Raw genomic sequence first — 20747 nt, 5'->3', positions numbered from 1 at the left:
ATCAGTTCAGTAAATACTTATCACACTGTAGTGCATGCATTTGATAGTGTAACTCAACTACCACAATAAAACGTTTTAACAATTACAAATCGCGTTTGAAAGATTTACATCTCACTACTAGTAATATTACCAACAAGAGGAGCAAACGCTAGGTTTTGCAAACTGCATAGAGACAGCAGAGAGAATAACAAGAATACTGTTTTTCGCTCATATTTTTGATACATACATATTGACCTATATAACGTTTGTCTTTAACAAGACTGTACAAAGAACTCTGAATGCAAAGCTGTGACAGAAAAGGTAGCAGACTGGGAAAAAGGTTTAATGATTTACACAAAATCATGCATTGGTAAAACATACTGTAATACAATTTCATTGACTACTTAAAGGGGCAGTTCAACTAAATATGAAAATGTACTCTCACTCAAGTTGTTACAAACCTGCATAAACTTAGTTGTCCTCAATTATATTTAAGGACATCATTTTGAATAATGTTTGTAACCAAACGATTCTGAGATATACTATTGAATACCATCTTAGGAAAAGAAAACTGCTATGGTTGTCAACAGAACCCCAGAACTGTTTGGCTTCTCAGAATCTGTAAAATACATTCTTTCACGTTAAACAGTAAAACTACATTTTTTTCAGGTTTAGAACAACCTGAGGGTGAATACATTATGACAGAATTATTTTTTATTTTTTTGGTGAACAATCCCTTAAAGATCAGTTAGGTGTGGTTCTAACATCTACCAGTAGGGGCAACCAGGACAATGCTAAACAACTCTGAGCCAAATCTGCTGACATACAATAAGTGTCAACAAACAAAGACTAGCAAAGCAGCTCCGTCGAATAACTATAGGTTCAATGTACTGTATGTGTGGACTAGTTTTTTTCTATTCCCTGTCCTTACATTTGTTAAGGGTAAAAATGTGATATTGCTGAGGGGAGGAGAACAAAAGAAAACATTATATTCTTTCTACATCACACACAGTGAGGAAATAATGCCTACAATAGGAATCTTTGTCTCATTTTAGCAACTTCCAACACAAGCATTCTAGCAAAAAGGCCACTAGGGAATACAATAGAGAGAGCGAGAGAGAGCGAGAGAGAGAGAGAGAGAGAGAGAGCGAGAGAGAGAGAGAGAGAGAGAGAGAGAGAGAGAGAGAATGACAGATAGTAAGTATGAAAGAGAGACTGTAGCGAGAATGGTTTTACAACACACACTAGATGGAGTAACAGAGGTAGCGAGGTAAAAATAAACTTTTTGTATTCTATAGTGATGTACTCTTGCGACCTGAGAAGGACGGAAACGTGTGTTTGATCTTGGCCATTATTCACCAGTTGTGGCTCAGCATGAAAAATCCATACAAACATACGAACAACGACACTGTACGTCATGCCTTTAATAAATTATCTAGTTCTAGACATCCCTAAATAAGCTCTGCACAGTCAACATGACTTCACCATCAGAAGCAGGAGATATCATGACAAATGCTGCATGTCCTGAACCTTGGAGGAAACAAGGAAACAATCGTGCATGGATCAGCAAAGAATTAAAACTCAAGTCGTGTTGTAGACCTCTAGTTTTGATAGAGGACAAATGTGATGACATCATCGCTCATCCCTGTGGGCCCCAGCCTTGGGCATGGGGATTTTCAGGCTTCTTAACTAGCTTAAAGGGAAATTTCCCCCAAAACTGTCATTATTTACCCACCATCAGGCTGTTTCAAACCTGTACAAATGTCTTTGTTCTGTTGAACACATTAAAAGATATTTGGAACAATATCAGCAATTTTCATTTCTGAGACATCATACACTACCATTGTAGAAAAAATTTTTTGTATATTTTTTGTTCTGTTGGAAAACAAACACACCTCTGACTACCATTAAATTATTCCTACTTTGGTACTTAATGATAGTCATGAACTGAAAATTGCTAACATTGTTCAAAATATCTTTCTCTGTGCATCAGAACAAATAAATGTATACGGTTGTGAAATCACATGAGGGTGAGTAAATGATAACAGCATTTTCATTTTTGGGTGAACTATCCCTTTAAAGGGGTATCTTATTTCGTGTTCCACAAACTAAAGAGTCCTATACAGATTTTGAAGGCAGGTGACTGAATAATGGGAATGATGAAGTTTTTTTAACCAGTAAAACTGACTGATCAGTAACACTAACCAAGCTTCACACAAGTTTAAATAGCATCAAACATCATAATTCTGTCTAAACTAGCAAAAGACAAACAAAGAGTTTTCAAAGGAGGACACTTATGGATTTTGCATTAAAGTATCACTCCTCTGTAAATATGTTCAGTCGTCACTGGCTTTATTTGTTTTACGATAGCTGGAGATGTGACTTTAATCATTAAGAGCCGCCACTGACCCAACAGTGTGACACAGTTCAAACTCAATCCCACACTTTCACAATATATTTTGATTAAGTCCTTCATTAATAAGGTGTATTCTACTTATTATAAGTCTTTTTATATCCGTTTTCAACATGCATTGTAAGAGACATAATGAAAGATTATTGGTAATTGCACTCATTGGTGCAACAGAACAACAACAACAACAATAGTCATCTTTAACTATTGATTATTATTATTATTCATTTTAAAATACACCCCACATTGGAGCTAGTGCTACTGTAGCATTATTAAAACCAAGAGGCACCAGCGTCTTGACCAGGGTGAAGAAAATGACTATTCTGAATGACAGTGGTGTTTGAAAAGTCGTTTCTAAGCTTATTTGAAGTCTGATTCAAAAAAACGATATGCTGATCTGGCAACCCAACAACTTTGTAAGACAGTTTGAATGTTTGCTTGGTTGATAAGAGGAAAACAGCTGTTTCAGTAAAATTCTATTATACAAAAAGTTATTTTATGTTTTGAATTATAACTTGTTTGTTTCTGCTCTTGCTTTGTTTTTAAAGTTTAGTAGAAACAATATTGTCACTTTTGCAGACTGTGGTTTATCTGCATATTCTTTATCCTTTTCAAGCACGTTTCCCTTTATAGGCTATATGTCGTTTTGTTGGCGCCTGTTGACACTCACTGCCACAGTGTTGGTGATGCTAACAGAGCCCCAAACGAAAAGACATGGAAAATCCCATACGTGTAGCCCAGGTTGGTGGACCAACCTAAAAGCTGAGTTAATTGTAATTAACAGTTATATGAAAGATCCAAAATGGCAGCCGCGTCCTTACAAAAGTGCATTGGATGCTGAGAGAAACTGCAGAGGCCCTTGCTGCTGGTGATTACCGAGGCTAATCTGAGGTGCTATCAGGAATATAAAAGTAAGCCGGCACTTTGTTTGTGTTCTTTAATGCTAATCACTGTGGCTAACACATTAGGAACTTTGATTAACTGGCTTAATGATGAGGCTTCTTTATAAGTTTATCTGTGCTGCCGTAAAGGGGTTTATTATTATAAATTAGTATGCACTCCATGCAGATTTAAAGGCCATTGCTTGAGCACAGTATATCAGTACAAAGTCAGGTAAATAGACTGCTACACCTCTATTAAGATATGTTCACCTGTTATCAACCCTGCTGTAGCTCGTAGCATCGCTAATCATAAGCAAATAGTGCTGACTAACTAGGTTAACATAAGGCTTTATAGGGATAGTTCAGTCTATAATCCAAATTCTTTCATCATTTATTTATTATCTTGTCTCTCAAAATCTCTATGACTTTTTTTCTGCAGAACACAAAAGAAAATATTAATAATTAATTATAATATATTAATAATATATTTTTAATAATGTCGCTAACCAAACAACACTGGCCCCCGTTGACTTCAATTGTATGAACACAAAACCACTGAAACATTTCTCAGAATATCTTCTTTTGTGTTCCACTAAGGAAAACATCAGGTTTAAATGACATGATGCTGAATAAATGATATCTGCATTGTTATTTTTTCGATGAACTATCTCTTTAAATCATCCTACAATGTTTTAGTGATTTCACAGCCTGGCAAAGCTAGTCTCCAGCTCGTTGTCCTTGCTGAAAACAATACACATACTCCAACCAGACTAGATCAACTTTAGCAGTCTTTCAACAAGCTTCACAATAAAGTTCACGGGTGGCCAGCCTAAACCAACCTGTATGTGCTAGTCAAGGTCATTTATGTCAGGCGGGAAATGCGGGGAATTATAAATGCAGTGACAACACAGCTACAGTGTGTTAAGGAGAAAAAGACACAAAGCTGGATGGAGAGAAAATCAATCAATAATGTTGTGTTTGTAATTGGCTGTTAAAGGTCAACGGAGGCCAAATACAAATGAACCGGAACATGATGCACACACAGCTCGTACAGCGGGAGCGCTTGGACTAGCTCGACCCCGTTCACTTCTCTGCATGCGGGCTTGACAAAGAATGTAAGCCCGTGTGCTCACCCTATTCATCTAAGTGATCTATACTACACATGTCACATATATCAAGACCTCAAGCTAAAATCTTCACCACGCTCACTCCAGAATCCCAGCTGGCTCTGGTGATGATGGATGACTATGCCGACTTTACTTCCTGTCTACGTGCTGGCATTTGATTGGAGTGTGGGAATACCACATGAATGTCTCTAATTTTCTATTTAATCTTGACACATGCCGCAAAAATGCTAAATAAAATAGCATAACTGGTGAAATGTTGTTGTGAAATGTCAAATATTTTAAACATTCTGGGTTAACTAAATAAGTCAAATGTGGACATCATAAATCTACACTTAAATCTAAATGTTAAATATTCAAGTCTGCAGCTAAATATGTAGCTTGTAAAGTGTTAATGCCTCTGGGTTGCATCAACATTTGGCTAACAAAGTTTAATGAATGAAACGAACCTGTGCTCCAGGCAGCAAAGACATCAGTTACAAGATTTAATAGCTAAATGGTGCCACATAAAGAAACAGGGAATGTTTAGCAGATTGTGTGAGCAGATCCAGCATTGAGACTGTATGACCTGCTGCAATCAATCAAATTTTAATTTTGCAACTTAAGAGAATTTAGAACGTTAAACTATCTATTTAAATTGCATATTAAAACTAATTTAGGAACTGACAAATGTAAATTATATTATTGGATTTTCATTTAGCACCTAATGTTGCACATATGTTATTTTAAATGAACATTTCAATAGGTAAATGCATTTTTATTTTAATTACTGGATTGTCATTTTGCATATTGCATTTCAAATTGAATATTGCCACCAATATGCTTTCATAGGTTCTCAGGAAGATTGGTATAGTTTATTAAACGAAAACTAATACAACACTTCCAGTAATTTAAATCAAATCAAATATCTACGTAAATATTCGAACAACTTGACAATAAATGACAATTAGTAATATTTCCTCGTTAATAAACACAACTAAGTCGCTAAAAATATTTACTATACATACTGTATATACTGAAACTAACCTTAAAATACATAAAACTTATATAGCTGAATAAAGAAATTATAATAAAATGTCAAAATCTGCTAAAAATTAAAAAACAATTAAAATGAAATTTATCAATAAATATATAAAAAGAAAAGGTCATTTTAAAATACAATATGAATACAACTAAAATAAAACTGAAAGCAAAACTATAATAATACTCTTGCCAATGCATTGAAACAATTAGCGAGACTTCAGTTGACGCCTACTCATCAAACAGGTTAAAAATAGAATACAAAAACCTCTTACCCTTCTGGATTTAATCTCTTTTACATAAAGTGGCAGAAGGAACTCCGACACACCCTCTAATCTGACGCCTTCTTTGGTTACACGAAGATTTCCCATGCCGTCCTGAGGAAAAAGTGAGAGAGAGAGTATGTGATGTAAATGCAAGAAAATATGGAACAACTACTTTGTTGTGATGGGTGCACACAGCATCAATATCAAAGGAACTTAGGGTTTCCCATTACATTTAAGACCGTTTTGTTTTACATTATGAAGCATGAATTGATATTTAGAAGAGGTAATGGAGTTTCCAGATTGACGTTGGCTTGGATTATTGAATGAACACATTTCTTTCTTGCAGAGAATGCAATCATTTCATGCGTGGGTCTGAAAGTGGAAAAACTGTTTAATTTAGTTTAAGAGATAACTAAACTGGTTTGCACACCCCCGCCTCACATCCCACCGTCTCGTTCTCAGTTTTTTCGCCTAAATTTAAGCGTACGATTGGACGTGGCAGCTTGTGAATTTAAGCATCTCTCGCGGGCAGCCATTTCTACTCAATTTGGGTTACGCAGAAAAGCCCAACATCTGTTTGTCCTCTCTCCATATGTACCTTCATCCTTCCCTACTGGCAAATGCCTTCCTTTTTTGTGTCCTTTCCTGGATTCATGCTCCCTTCCTATCATTTTATAAGGAAAAGAGAGACCATGGTAAAATTATAGCCATCCAGCCAGGGAAAACTGGCATCAGCTCAAAACTCTATTTCAATCTAACATTCCAAGCATGTTCTCGATGTTGGGAGACCAGAAGATGAGCAAAACGAGTATTTTTTCAGATGGGATGAGAGTGGTTTGTTCTCAAGCAGCATTTACATGAAGTCAAAATCTAGAGGGATCAGGTGATAAACGTGGTAAGCATTTTATACTTTCCAAGCGAAACGTTTCCAAAAAATGACACATTTTCAAATCATTCTACCTTTCGTTTCATTTGACCTTTCTCTTCTTCATCTGTGTTTTTATCTCTCAAGAGTACATTTCGTTCTTGGGCAACACTAATGAGTCAATTACTTGCACAGTTTATTTTCTGGCGGCCTCTAAAAGTATAGTTTTAGATTTAGTACATGGAGAATTATAATTACTGAGATTTGAAAGCTCTGCCAGATGAGTGGGAAATTCAAGTTCTGCTTCACCGTGCGGTATTCTGGTGGCTGAGAAAGGTGGACTTCAACCTGTTAACCTTCTGTTATTCTGTGGGAAACTGGACCGTGGCATTGCTGGCAAACCAAGATTTTCTAAAAAGAACAACAAACACCTGCGGCACAGCGGTGGGTGTTTTTTGGAACTTATCCATTTTCAAAGTTGGAGGAGAAGTAACTTATTGAAAAAAAAAACTCTTAAGAAAAGTAAATCTACAAAAGTTATGTTACAGCCATTCGATCCCTTAGAATATCATAATTCATTTAGACGGTCTCAGTGGCAACAATATAAACAAATGTTATGTGGCCCAATCTTATCTTCCAGTAGAAGGAATCTATAACTGCGGAGTAGTTTTAATTTAAGACAATTAATTTCTTTTGTCGTGTCACGTCACGTCGCGCCTGTCACATACGCTGTGGACACGGTGTTATGCAACTCACAGCATATTGAATTTAAAGGCAAGACTTGTTTTAAACACTTCTTTTGCCTACTTTCTTAAAAGAACCTTTGTCACCTGAACAATTGCCATCAATTTCTTAAGTTATAATCAAGTACAACGAACAACCAAGTACAAGGCACGAAAAATGGTGCATGCAACAAATACTTGATTTGCTATGTATTTTCCTCATTACATTAAGCAATTTATGATCACTACATTACAGCAAAGCCAGCTTGTTACTTAAAGGAAGAGTAACTTAAAACAACATAGAAATTCAAATGCAGTATCACGTAGGAAATGATGAGAGAATTAAAATTTTGAGGAAAACTGTCTCCTAAATATGTTTTCAAAACTATGTGTAAAGAAAAGTATGTGGTCTGTTCAGCACCATTTCATTGGTTAAAACAAGTATCTTCAGTGTCAGTCTGGACAGGCACAATAAACACACCATCTGTCAATCAATGGCCACTTTATAAGGGACGACAGTGTCAGTAAAGCTGGAAAAGCTGTTACTTGCTCTTCTTTAAGTACCATCACAGCTTCTGCTTTTGTTTCGACTGGTGTGACAGCGGTTTGTTCCCATCAACTTCTTCTGCGGCAGAACCCATTGGAGCTGTTCTCGTCTCCGCTAACATCTTTAATCTCAGCACTTCTCGCTGTCATGATCAACTGAAAGGCTTCTGCTGATCACGCTGGACTGATCTTGTTAAAACTGAACGTCTCATTGGCACAGGACAGGACAGAGGCACACAAGGCAAAGTGGAATGAAAACCATTGCGAGAAGCTACAGTTGTATCTCTCCTTTCACAGGTGCTCTTTTCATGACAGACTTCATTATGATCAGATTTAAAGACCGATGCCATAGGTGGGCGGAGCCAGACCATGGCTGAATAGGAAATCCTACACCGACACATGAAAAGACTCAACTTTAGAACGTCCATCACTACTAGAATTAAAATACACCATAAAAACAATAAACAAAGTCTGAAGGTTACAAACCCTGCCTTAAAATACTGATAAAGGTCTTTATTGAATTTTCATTCAGCACAGGGTTGACTTTGGAGTTTAAATAACAATAACCTATTACAATGTCAACGCTATTATATTTCACTCTGTACATTTAACTATGCTTTGCTAGGCACCAATGTGCTCTGGATCAATATCTTATTGGATTAAACAACCTTAGCTGGACGCTGCTTTTAAAAATTAATGTTGCAGAACGGTGGAAAATAATGCAAACCAGCAGCCAGGTTCACACACACATACACAGTCACGTACCGATCACCCACCTGGGATGTGCTATAATGTAAGTCCTTGTTGTGAGGAGATCGATGCGGTGGCTTTGCACAAATGACCGAACAATAACACTGATTGGGCTATGATTAGTTAAACACCCTGGTGGTGAAGAGCTTTAGAACAGAGGAGAGAACTTTTCTTGCTAGTTCACAAGATGTTTCAGAATAAGGAGCTTTATCAAACATTAACTCTCAGACATTTGAACTAGGGATCAAGAATGTAGGCTTTGTGCGAGTTCCCTAGTCAGACATAATTTTCAGCCATTCTGTCATTTCAACCTACAAGTCTGTAGCGATATGCTATATTGAGTCCTGAAGCTACACAAAAGATTAATCCTTCTATGATGTTTGTGTCACTTGATTTAATTTTTTTAAACAAAAGTAGTAAGAACACTCATTCGTCAAGGATAACGACAAAAAAAATATTTTTGAAATTTCGCAAATTAGAATTGCTTTACAAAAATACTGTTATTACTTTAAAATACACTGTATTGCAGTATCTGATAAACATTTAAGATTCAAATGTAACTTTTTCCATTCATGAGTACCTGAATATACTATAATACATATGATACATTTCGTTGCATAGTACTTGTACATGTATAATGACAATAAATTGAGTCTCATCATCTCAATATTCAAAAGACCTACGGCCATACAAAGTTTTACAATTATATAATATTCATAAGACTCTAAACTACGTAGCAATATGTAGCAAAAAGTACTTATCAAATATATGTGTCTAGTGGATATTAAATATCATAGATGTTTATTATATCTCAGTTAAAAGCAGGAAGTATATAGATAATATTAGTCATTTACCTATGTTAAATAATATAGTTAAAATTAGTAATTTACTGTTAAATCAAATTCTTAAAAAATGTACTAAAATAGAGGCTAAAAAACACTTTTACCAAAAAGCATCGAACCAATTCAGTTTTAAGGAGTGAAAAATTGCAGATTGTGAGGTGAAAGATTTCATTTTATAGCAAAAAATGAATGAGCAGATTTCCTATCTAGTCGAGTTCGGAACAACATGAGAATGACTTTCACTTTTGGGTGAACTACACCGTAACCACCAGACTGTGAAATAATGTAAGAATTGTGACTGTCCTTTGACAGTGACAGCACAGACATGGCCAAGCAAGGCCAAATCACTATAAATCATAACAATACTTAGGAGTCAAAGAGAGATGCATGCTGAAGGAGAAAGGACGAAAGTTAGAAAGAAAGTAGACACTACAAAGACATTCTGTAGGCTATAATTATAAATACATCTCCTGCTGCAAATAATGCAAACGGGAAAAAGAGCAAAAGACTAATAGAGAAGGAACAAAACAAACATGAAAGGGTGAAAGTGCTTGGCATCATGGGTAAGAGGGGGCAAGCCTGCTGAGGGAGGAGGATATGAATCTGTCCCACGCATAATGCTCAGCATAGAACCTGACATCTTCTTTTAATCAGCTTCTAATACACTGCTGTGTCAAGGTAATGATCCTTTGTTGCTGGGCTAATTGGACAAACCTATCACACCAGCTCCAACTGCGTGTGCGTGCAGGATAGTGTTTGTGTGGAAATGTGCAGACAAACTTAGATACAAGCAAACTGAGTGTGGGAGGAATCGGCGAATCAATTTTCTAAACTATGCGATAAGGACTTTAACTTCTGTCGGATTGAGAAGTCTGTGATATGAACGTTATCAGCATTAGACCCTCCACAAAGCCAGCAGGGATGATGCAGGTCCATCATCTTTTGACACGGTAACGTCAACCAGCCTTCAACATTACGAGTGTTGAGGGAAGCGAGCTGCTTTGAAACCGATGTTTGCAACACATTTTATAACTACAAGTGAAACTACAGTCTGGCCACCCTGTTGAATAAGTAAATATTGTTTGAAGGCATCATTAAAAATGAGGGCAGTAATTTATAAAAATAGGAACAGTCCTGCCCTGCGATGGGTTGGTACTCCATCCAGGGTGTATCCTGCCTTGATGCCCGATGACTCCTCGTGACCCGAGGTAGTTCGGATAAGCGATAGAAAATGGATGGATGGATGGAACAGTCCTAAAGGGACAGTACGTCCAAAAATAAAAACTCAATCATCGGTTGTTCACCCTTGTGTCGTTTAAAACCTGAATTTGTCCTCTGTATTCTAAAAACTGGTGGGTTAAAACAACACAATCTGGTTAAAGGTCCAATTTGTACGCCAAGTTCGCCAAGGTCATGGGTTCAATCCCAGGGATTGCACATACAAAAAACAAATGTATAGTATAATGCAATGTAAGTTGCTTTGGATAAAAGCGTCTGCCAAATGCATGAAAATGTAAAAATGTAAAGTATGTCATTTTTTGGAGGATCTATAAACAGAAATGCAATATAATATACATAACTATGTCTTCAGAGGTGAATACCTTACATAATGAAGCGTTATGTTTTTATTACCTTAGAATGAGCTATTTCTATCTACATACATCATGGGTCCTCTTAAATAGAATTCGGCATATTATTTCTATAGTTGCCCTAAAGGGGCACACTAGTCTACGGAGCATGATTCGTAAATACATTCTCTCTTTCAGCACAGAAGAGAAACGTGATGACATCTTAGTTCTGTGTGAGCCACTGTAGGGTGGTGGGGTGAGCCGGTGGTTTCAATTCGCAACTTCATGGTAGATGTCTCTAAATTTCATAAACTGGACCTTTAAGGACAAAACATTTTGTGTTTCTTTTAACTCAACCTTGTGTTGTCCCTTGTATATTTAACACAAATTCAACACCAAATGACTCATAATGTGTTAAAAACACACATGATGTGTAAAAGTGTTATTATTAACCTCATCCTTTTTGAGTGTATGAAATACAAATATGTTTTGAAATATGTTTCTCTTCAAGGGATAGCTTTAAAAAGAACATAGAAAATTACATTTAAAATAAAAACAAAAATACACTCAAAAACTCCAAAAAAATATTTATATATATGTAAATAATTTGATACTATCACAGATGTATGGCCTATGCCTTCTTTTCTTTTGTCGAACACTAGGTGCCAACAAGTTGAAGCCATAGAAAGTACATCCATCCATCCGTCCATCATAAAAGCGATCACTGAAGTAATCCAAATTAATCAAGTGGGTTAATAAATCCAAAAGTAAAAAGATAGATGTGTGAGAGAAAACAACTAATATATTGAGTTAATTTAGCAAAATTGAAGCACCTAAAAACACTAAATTCAGATATGGTGACACATTGTGAACTTCATGTTCATTGGTTCATTTCACGAAATGACATTGTGTAGTCATAATTTAATAACGAGTTTTTGGAATTATTTTGGTTTTTATCTTGCTAAATAAGCTTAAAATATAAATAGATTTTTTTCACGCAAGTTAATTTTGAGAGAATTTTCATTTTAGGATAGTTTTTAACCGAAAACTATTTTTGCCACAAAAAGAAGTGATATGGGCTGTGAATAAGTTTATCAGTTAATGGTCACGTCCCGATTGATGCTCTTGTGATTCCACACACTTGAATGTGATGTAATCCTGTAAAGACTATTGGGAATGTCGCTGTGAAGTCCACAACTGTTCAGGCTTTGTTTAAGGTTGAATCACAGTGTCCATGAAATCCAACAAGGGATGCTTTGGAGTGCTCTAAAATGACAAAATATTGTCTCAGGTTTCTTAAACTGTGTATGTAGTGCCTACCGAAACAATGTTTTGGTTCACACTACATTGCTTCTTCTACTTAAATACCTAGTTGTTTCTACTGCTTAAAATGTGTTTGGTTCAAAGCATTACTGCTTCACTTTATTGCTTCCCTAACCGAACGCAAACTTTCCAGACACCAGACCATTTCAGGTCCACCCAAACACACCGAACATTAAAAGGTGCTCTTGACCTTAAGACACAATGCAAAAGCAAGCTACGTGTGCCTTATTCACGCTGTGTTCGACTGGTCGCAGAGACTTTGAATAGAAACTAAATGGACCCGATATGAGTTTAATACTGAGCCGTTTGATGCTATTGTGAAGGTCTGTGTGATTCTGAAGAGGGTCGCCATGAGGTCAGATCCAGGTGGAGAGAGAATGGCAAGGGCTTGTTTGTATGCAGAGCTGCTCATACTGTACATACATCTGAATAGTTTCCCCGCATGCAAACAGTGAAACATGGGGAAAAACTTTGCTGAAGGTCAATTATTCTCTCTTAACATTAACATGCTGTAGAGAACAACATGTACTTTAAAATGAGACCTGATCAAATCACTCAGTGATCCATGTGTTTTTAAATTCTCATTGAAAGGGACCATATTACTTCAAAGTGATAGTTCATCCAAAAATGAAAAGTCTGTCATCCTTTAGTAACATTTTTGTCATTTCAAACCTGTATGACTTTCTTTCTTCTGCAGAACACAAAATATATTTTGAAGAATGTTGGTAACCGAACAACAGGAGGACCCATTCACTTCTATTGTAAGAACATAAGAGGGTGAGTAAATGATGAAAGAATTTTCATTTTGGGGTAAACTATCCCTTTAAAATGTTTCCCTGTGGCTCACTTGTAATGTTGAAATATAGACAAAAAGTATCTAAAAGTTTGAAAAGTCAGCGGACATATTGAATCTACAGCCCTGTATAATTTACTCTTGCTAAAACACTACACACACACATATAGTGTGCCTTCTGCTCACCGTCTGAATTCTTTTGGGAGCACTAAGCCTGATGGGTCGGTGATATACAGCAGCCGTGAGGTGAGACCATTCAGGTGAGCCTTTGCTAAAAGTGCTGATTGGTGTTTCTTAAAACAATACTGAAACGGCTTGTCCGGCCATTATTCACTTTTCAGTGGATTAGATGTCAAAAGAGGGAGCAAACAACATCCTGCTCTGAATATCTCTTTTCCTCCAGACCTCTTCTCACTAAAGATACAGATCAGTGCAGTCAGCACTCTCTTACTCTCTCTCTCACTCGCTCTCTCGCAGGTACACCCTTGTGGACCACATTTGTCAGAAATACGAAGCCAAACTCTGAAAACAACATCAGACACGCAAAGCACAAACTTGCAATTATTTATACATAGTGCACGCCTCCGTATGATAGATCAGTGATTATGAGAGTCATATTGTTTCAAAATCTGTCTCTGGTTTTGTCATACCTCGGGTAATGTCATCATCGCTAGCCAGCAAATAGGCACGTAAAGAAATGTTATCGATCAGTAAGCAATTATAAAACAAACACACACATTTTAGTAGTTCATGCCGAATAAACTCTAAAAAGCTTGTGTCCATCTTCATCAGTTTTAACATGTGGAAATTGAAATGTACATAATTAACAATGCTGTTTCATAGCAGGATTGTATAACCAATCCTCACACCAGGGTGCTCAGGGTGCTTGTTGCGACATTTACATTCATTCATTTAAATGTAAAGTCGATTGTGGTTATGTGGCATTAAAAATGGACTTAGTTTGTTTCTTAGTACTTATTAAACACTAGATCACGCTATTATAAGTCCTTCTAGATGAATTAATCACATCGCACTATTCCAACTAGCAATGACATAAAAGTTTGACATAAACGAGAAAACAAAAAACAAAAAACGCAGTGCATCATGATCTGTCATAATAAAATGGGCACAAACATAAGTAGGAGAGATCAGCGAATAACTCAATTTCTAACTTATGTGCGTCCCTTAGAAGACTTTGAATATATGTGCAATTTTTAGATTTTTTTTAATATAGCATGTTTTTGTAATTTCTGTAGTCCAACCATCCATCATAATTCCCTTTCATTGCACTATATGAAAACAGTGGCAATAACGTTTTCGCTTAAAATCTCATTTTGCATTCCAGGTATAGACGAAAGAAAGTCATATAGGTTAAGAGCAACGTTGTTAAGGATGGATAAACAATGACTGAATTTTCATTTCTCCGTGAACTATTCCCTTAACAAAACCTTTCAAATCAAGACTGATGAATGCATAACTTAAGCAGCCGTTATTTATTTGAACTCAAAAGCCTTTATGCGGCGACTGCTTCTCTTTCATTCTAGATCATCTCATTGCTTTATCTCCTCCTTCCATTAAGTGTCATATTCGCTTTCTTTTTTCTGCCCGAGGTTTTGTAGTTTTCGAATCAAAGCCTCTTATACCTTTATTCTGCCAAACTGTTTGTTTGCAAAAAACAAAACACTTGAGATGATAATAATTTTCACAGCGGTGGCTTATACGTCATTTAAATGAAAATGAGTGCGTGAGTGCGCAGGCACAGAGCTAACTCTGTCCTTTTACTCCTGTGACCCATGACATTGAAACTTAATAAACAATCTGGAGGCAATCATTCAAATGTGGAAGCTTATTAATCAAATCTCTTATAAGCAGACCAAACAGGAAGCATGCATAAATGATTGCCTTGCCCTTTATATCAAATTCAACTCGTTCTGTAATAGTCTGTTTAAAAATATTGCAGAAAAACTGAACTGAACAGAATACACGTTTGGGTGGATGTCCTCTGTTACTGATGCAAGCACATTTTAGGCCAGTTTGACCAAATTCATCTATCGTTGGCAAAACGACGAAATTTCAACAATGTTTTGGGTCTTGTCGAAACCAGCGTGCTCTGAAAACCTTGGTGTTGCAAGGTCACGCACACACACTGTCTCAAAGCACTCTCAAACCACAAAACCAAGCGAGTAGTACGAAGATGCTGCATTTACACAGACTGATTCAAACAACCCATCACACACTCTCACCCAATAGCTGTCATGCTCAAACACACACACTCACTTCATCAAAGGGCAAAGCGGAAGGAAATCAATAAAATTCCCTCTATATGCTTTTGGATGGAACTTTCACAAGCCTCTTTCAATCTCATAATCTTAGAGAGAGAGATCAGATCATAAAAAACAAGTGGGAGAAACAGCGAGAGAAGAAGGAAAGGACTGATGCAGAGGAACAAAGAGAGACGCCTTGTGACAACCTCTGCAGCACCGCCTATGAAAAAGGGCAAATGCATTTCATGGCTTCACTCAACTTCAAAACGATCTGAAGTTCTTTGGCCCGCTTTCTCTCTTTGTGACACATGCACACACGCACAGTCTAAATCTTTTGTTGTCACCAACACCAAAGGCCAAAACTCTAAGAAGTATGCACTTACTGTACAGTACATCCACACTTTACCCAGCTAGGCCACTTCCTGTGTTCACAACACAAAGAATCACGCTTTTTAGGCAACAAAGATGCACTTAGTGCCAAGTTAACAGTGCGTGCTGTACAGATGCCAACCTTTTGTTGCAATTTTGCATATTGCATTCTAACTGAAAACTATAACACTAAGATTTTACACATTTTTAAACTACTGTTGTGGCAAAAAGTGATGTCGGGGCCATAATTACCCTAATGTTAGCCCATCAAAATTTGATATGCATGGTTAAAAATAGACGAGACATTACAAAGACATCAAGGTATTTATCGGATAGAATATTTGGCAAAAAGGCAAACCACAGCATATCAAGGAATAAAATAATGAATAGAAATCAAAAAGCTCAAAGGAAATAAAGCACACTTGGACTACAATTTTGTCAGTTATTTATATTTGTTGACCATTTGTAATCATTCTAATGGGCTATGGCTTTATCAAATTGAATTTGTATTTTTTTCTCAGGCCTCCTTCCATCCTAGTCCAACGCACACAATGCAACACGCATACAAAACTTGCAATGCATCTTTAATAAAATATTTGAAAAAAGAGCAAAGATGTCAAACGTCTATATAGACTTGGATTAGAGATCCCTTTTGGCCACGACTGTACAAAGTTGTTAATACATTCCATCTTCAACTCTTGCCTAGGGCCAAGTGTCTATTCTCGCCACAACGTGATCCAGAACTGCCACTGGTGCCCCCTAAAAAACGAGGTCCCTGTTCACAACCACAGACTTGTGCGACATTTATCACTTTGAGAGATTTGACTAATTTCAGTTGAATATTCTGCTTTATGGGTTAACGGGAAGGAAATTCATCTGCACAATTGGATTTAGTAACAGCAGAATCCGCCAACCCCAGAGACATGCTAATGGTTCCTGTGAAATTACCCATCTGCCTTCCCGTTCCCCGAGCCTTATGCTTGCTCTCATTCGCTCGCTCTCGCTTTGGCTCCGTCTCGATCTCCGCCTCCATTTCTCGCCGCCCACCCCCTCGGTTGTTTTGAGCTAGCTTAGTGGAGATTTGATTGTTGGGGGCCATTTATGAAAACAGTAGGGAAGGATTGACTTGACTTGACCAAGCTGATTTGCATACATATATATCCAGTCCAAGCATTGGCCCCTGAGGGGATCGTGGGATATTACAGCTGGAATAGCTGGTGACCAGACAGGTAAATTGAGTTGGAAAATTCATATTTCGCCGGAAATGGAAGAAAATGGATAGATATGTAACTTCTGACGGGTTTATCGAGTACCGGTTGCCTCGGCAACAGATGGAAACTATTATGGGGTGTCAGGCTGAAACGGTGGCCTCTTGTATATAGTGAGTTGCGTTTTTGGCACTGAGATAGCTGAAGATTTCCTTGGGCTGAGTCAGTAATAACAGAAGGGAACGTATAATTCACCACAGCTATATAAGTCTCTTGACAACTCTATATACTTACATTATAAAAGTACTCTCTATAATGACACCATAACAGTATTGAAACTATAATGCTGACATTTATAGTGTAAGAAAATGTATCCACTGCACTATAATAATACGGATTGACGGAAATTACTGTTTTGGGTGGATTCTACCACTTAATAAAAATGACATAAAATGATAACTGGACTTAATGTTGATCATGTGTGATAACAGATAGTGTCCAAAGGCGTGGCTCATCATATCTGTAGGGACGGACACAGACTCACCTAGATATAAAATATTGACAAAAACCTGAGAGAAAACAAAATGATACACACGTATTAAAGGACATTCCGCCTGGAGGAACCGAAAGTTTAAGTTGCTCGCTCAAAGGCAAAATGTTGACAGATCACAGATCATCCCTTGTGGGGTTTGATCATATAACCTTTTGGATTCCAGCCCAGAGCTACACATCCATCCAGAGGACCCGGAAACAGTCGTTATGATTAACAATAGCTATTTTTATACCTGCTGTACTGTGATGAATTGAAATGCATCACGTAATGAGCAGAAAGGATGATGCTGCATTGGTTGCCCAACGTATATTTGAATGTTTTATGGTTTACGGAGCGAATTTTGCCTCCAGGATTATTTGTAGCCTTGTTGACATAGTATAATTGTAGAACTAGGCAGTATCTGGTCAATCAGGGGAGTGAAGAGAGCTTGGTGGGCATTGTAGTGATGAACTGATGGGCTTGGTAATATCTACCAGTGAGGTCTGAGGGGAAAGAACCACCTGAGAGGCACAACACAAGTCAAACAATTCCAGGTTTTGTTTAGCCTTCAAGATAATAGACAGTTATGGTTTCCCTCTGGCAGTCAAATCGAACATTTTTAACTATCATTTCTACAGAATGGTCCATCACCTCACAAGTACACAACACAAATACAAAAGTGATTTATAACACAAACTCCACACAAGCTGGACAAGGAGGTAATGCAAATACCAGTTCTTGCATAGCCCTACCAATCTTTCTTAACACAGCCAAAGACTTGAACCACAAAAGATTTTTATTCTCGCTGCCTTTGCATTCATTTCTGAGTGGTCTGGCAGGCTCAGCTTTGTACTGCTGTATAGCCAGCATGTGTGGCAGATGCTTTTAAACAAGGACAAATAAAGCGCTGTGACCTCATGCTAAGCAGTATACTGTACGAGGCAATTTGAGTAAGTCACATCACTCAGAGAGAAAGTGAGAGGCATGAGAGAAAAGGACAGACATCAGCAGTTGCAAAGTTGCATAGCTAGTGGCATTGCTGTGTAGTTGCTAAGGTGTTTTGAGCATTTTCAAGTTTTTTTACTATGTTGCTGTGAGTGATGGCAGTGGTTGCCAAGTGGTTGCTAGGGTGTTCACGGTGATTGCTAACCAACCCATATCAAAAGCCGTTTACAGAAGTCATGCCACTCGGGGGCCATGTTTGCAAAGCCTACAGGGAGATATTTAAGTCATGGCAAAACCACAGTCCTATTGATTTGAAAGGGGAAGACAGATAGTACAGTTATTTCTGACATATCGCTTGCTAAATCACGATTAAATTGCATTTCTCCCATCAACGATTAAACCTGAGTGAAACTTTTGTTTACTAAGCTTAAATTGCCATAAAAACATTACCAGCATTGTAAGCGCCTCACTAGACTCTGTGAAGAGCGCCGCCCCAAACAATTCTTTAGCAACTGACGATTGGCTTTTTATTTTAGAAGGCGGGACTTACAGTAATATCAGTGCCAAATCATATTAATATCTAATATCTTTGTCAAAAGTCCACCATCACCCAACTCTCTGTAATGTAATGTGACCTGATTCCTAGTAATTATAAATAGCATTCTCATTTGTGGATGGGATAAATCATTAATGATGGAAATATCAAATACATTCTCTAAAATGGAGCAGGCATGTGATATTTAACAGCTGTGAAGCACTGTAGCATATGACAGGCACAATAATCTTTACTTGAAATAAATGTTCACGTAAAAATAGCCTACATGGAATGTTTTTTACCATATCATCACACTTAACTCTGCTATTTAGAATAAATGTGATGTGACTCGGGTGGGGGTAAGGTGCGTATATCTAAATTGGAAAAAAAATATTCAGGTAGGTGGTGGCATGTGGAAAATGATTTTTTGACAGTGGATTCGGGTGACGTTAGAGCTGATCCGCACATCACAGTATGCCAGTGGAAAAATCCATTCCGACTGCCAGCAAACATATTCTCAATCTAAACTTTTCTGGTATTATTATTGTATTATTTTTTTGATACCTTACTCTTCTTTAATGTCATTTTTGTGAAATCTTTTCATGCTATTATTTTCAAAACCAAAGATGAAAACAAAGGTGTTAAATGGGCTTTAAAGGAACTGAATACAAAAACGACATACTACCTGACAACTTTTCATTAACAGGTGTCATACAATACAACAGGCCTAAAAAAAGACATGTAAAAAAGTGCCTGCATATTTTTGAGCCAATCAGAGCGTTTCAAGTCTCTGTCTGCCTGTTAACCATCCAGAAGCAGGAAGCAGGAAGGTCAGAGTGCCGGTTTGTCGTGAGATGATGCTATTTTGCGTCACATTTCTTGTAACAAGGTTAACGCACAGCTGAGCTCACCGTTCGGGTTGATTTGATTTCTCTCATGTGACATTGAGCAGCTGTTTTCTCTTATTACAGTCTGTCTGTAAATCTGGCAGAAATTCTACAACAGCTTTGATCACCTACAGCTACTTAAAAACTCTAAACCCAAGTAAGAGAAACAGTGGCGTTTCCAAACGCACTAGCTTCTTAAACTAATAAAAAGAAAGTCAAATAGAAAGCGTAAGGAGAATGTAAAGACATGCTCACCACCGTGAAGTTCATGACCTTTAGTATCCAGATGGTCAAGGCTAGGTTGACGATCATGGTGACGAGGAGAAGGAGGATGAAGAAATATAGACAGCGCTTCCGCCAACCGTAAATCCCCACCGGGTACACTGTAGGACAGCCCGGCCTCTGGAGGGGGTTAGGCTGGGATGCCAGGATGTACTGCTCCTGGGTCATCTATCGACAAAGAAGAGACGGAGAGGAATGTGTTACAAATTTAAAGTCTTATATTCAGTTTGTTCACAGGCGTGGCGTCTTGCAGGGACACAAAAACATGAGAATTCTAATGAGAAATAAACTTTGAATAAATATATTGTTTCATTGACCTTTCCTTTGATTCTATTGCATAATGTTTCTGTTCAATTCATCTTCTTGTGTAGGAAAATCATTGCATTTACTGTTTAATCGCTTAGTGTACTTGACAAACGAAAACAATGGGAATGTAAATAGAAAAATGCCAGCAAATGATATAAATGAATACAAACAAAGTAGAAAAGCATCAGATGAAGAGATGAACAGCGAAGAGTAAGTAACACTGAGCTGCGAGAAATGAAAAGAAGAGGACAGACAACCGTCACATCGCCCCATCTGTCAGTATTTTCATTTTGCTTCTTAATTTGAAATCTCTCAGCATGTATCGGCGCT

General features: G+C 37.4%; 1 protein-coding gene across 1 annotated transcript in view; it reads right to left on the bottom strand.

Moving 5' to 3' along the window:
• LOC130432999 (zeta-sarcoglycan) overlaps positions 1-20747 on the bottom strand; it is a 217581-nt gene that overhangs the window by 64610 nt on the left and 132224 nt on the right. The window contains exons 2-3 of the mRNA XM_056762635.1: positions 20085-20279; positions 5690-5791 (exon numbers count right to left, since the gene is read on the bottom strand). Coding sequence (XP_056618613.1) covers positions 5690-5791; positions 20085-20279 — 297 coding nt within the window. The remainder of the gene's footprint in view (positions 1-5689; positions 5792-20084; positions 20280-20747) is intronic.

This window comes from Triplophysa dalaica, chromosome 2, assembly GCF_015846415.1.
Source record: "Triplophysa dalaica isolate WHDGS20190420 chromosome 2, ASM1584641v1, whole genome shotgun sequence".
In the NCBI taxonomy this organism is placed as follows: Eukaryota; Metazoa; Chordata; class Actinopteri; order Cypriniformes; family Nemacheilidae; genus Triplophysa; species Triplophysa dalaica.
This window is presented reverse-complemented; position numbering and strand designations above follow the sequence as displayed.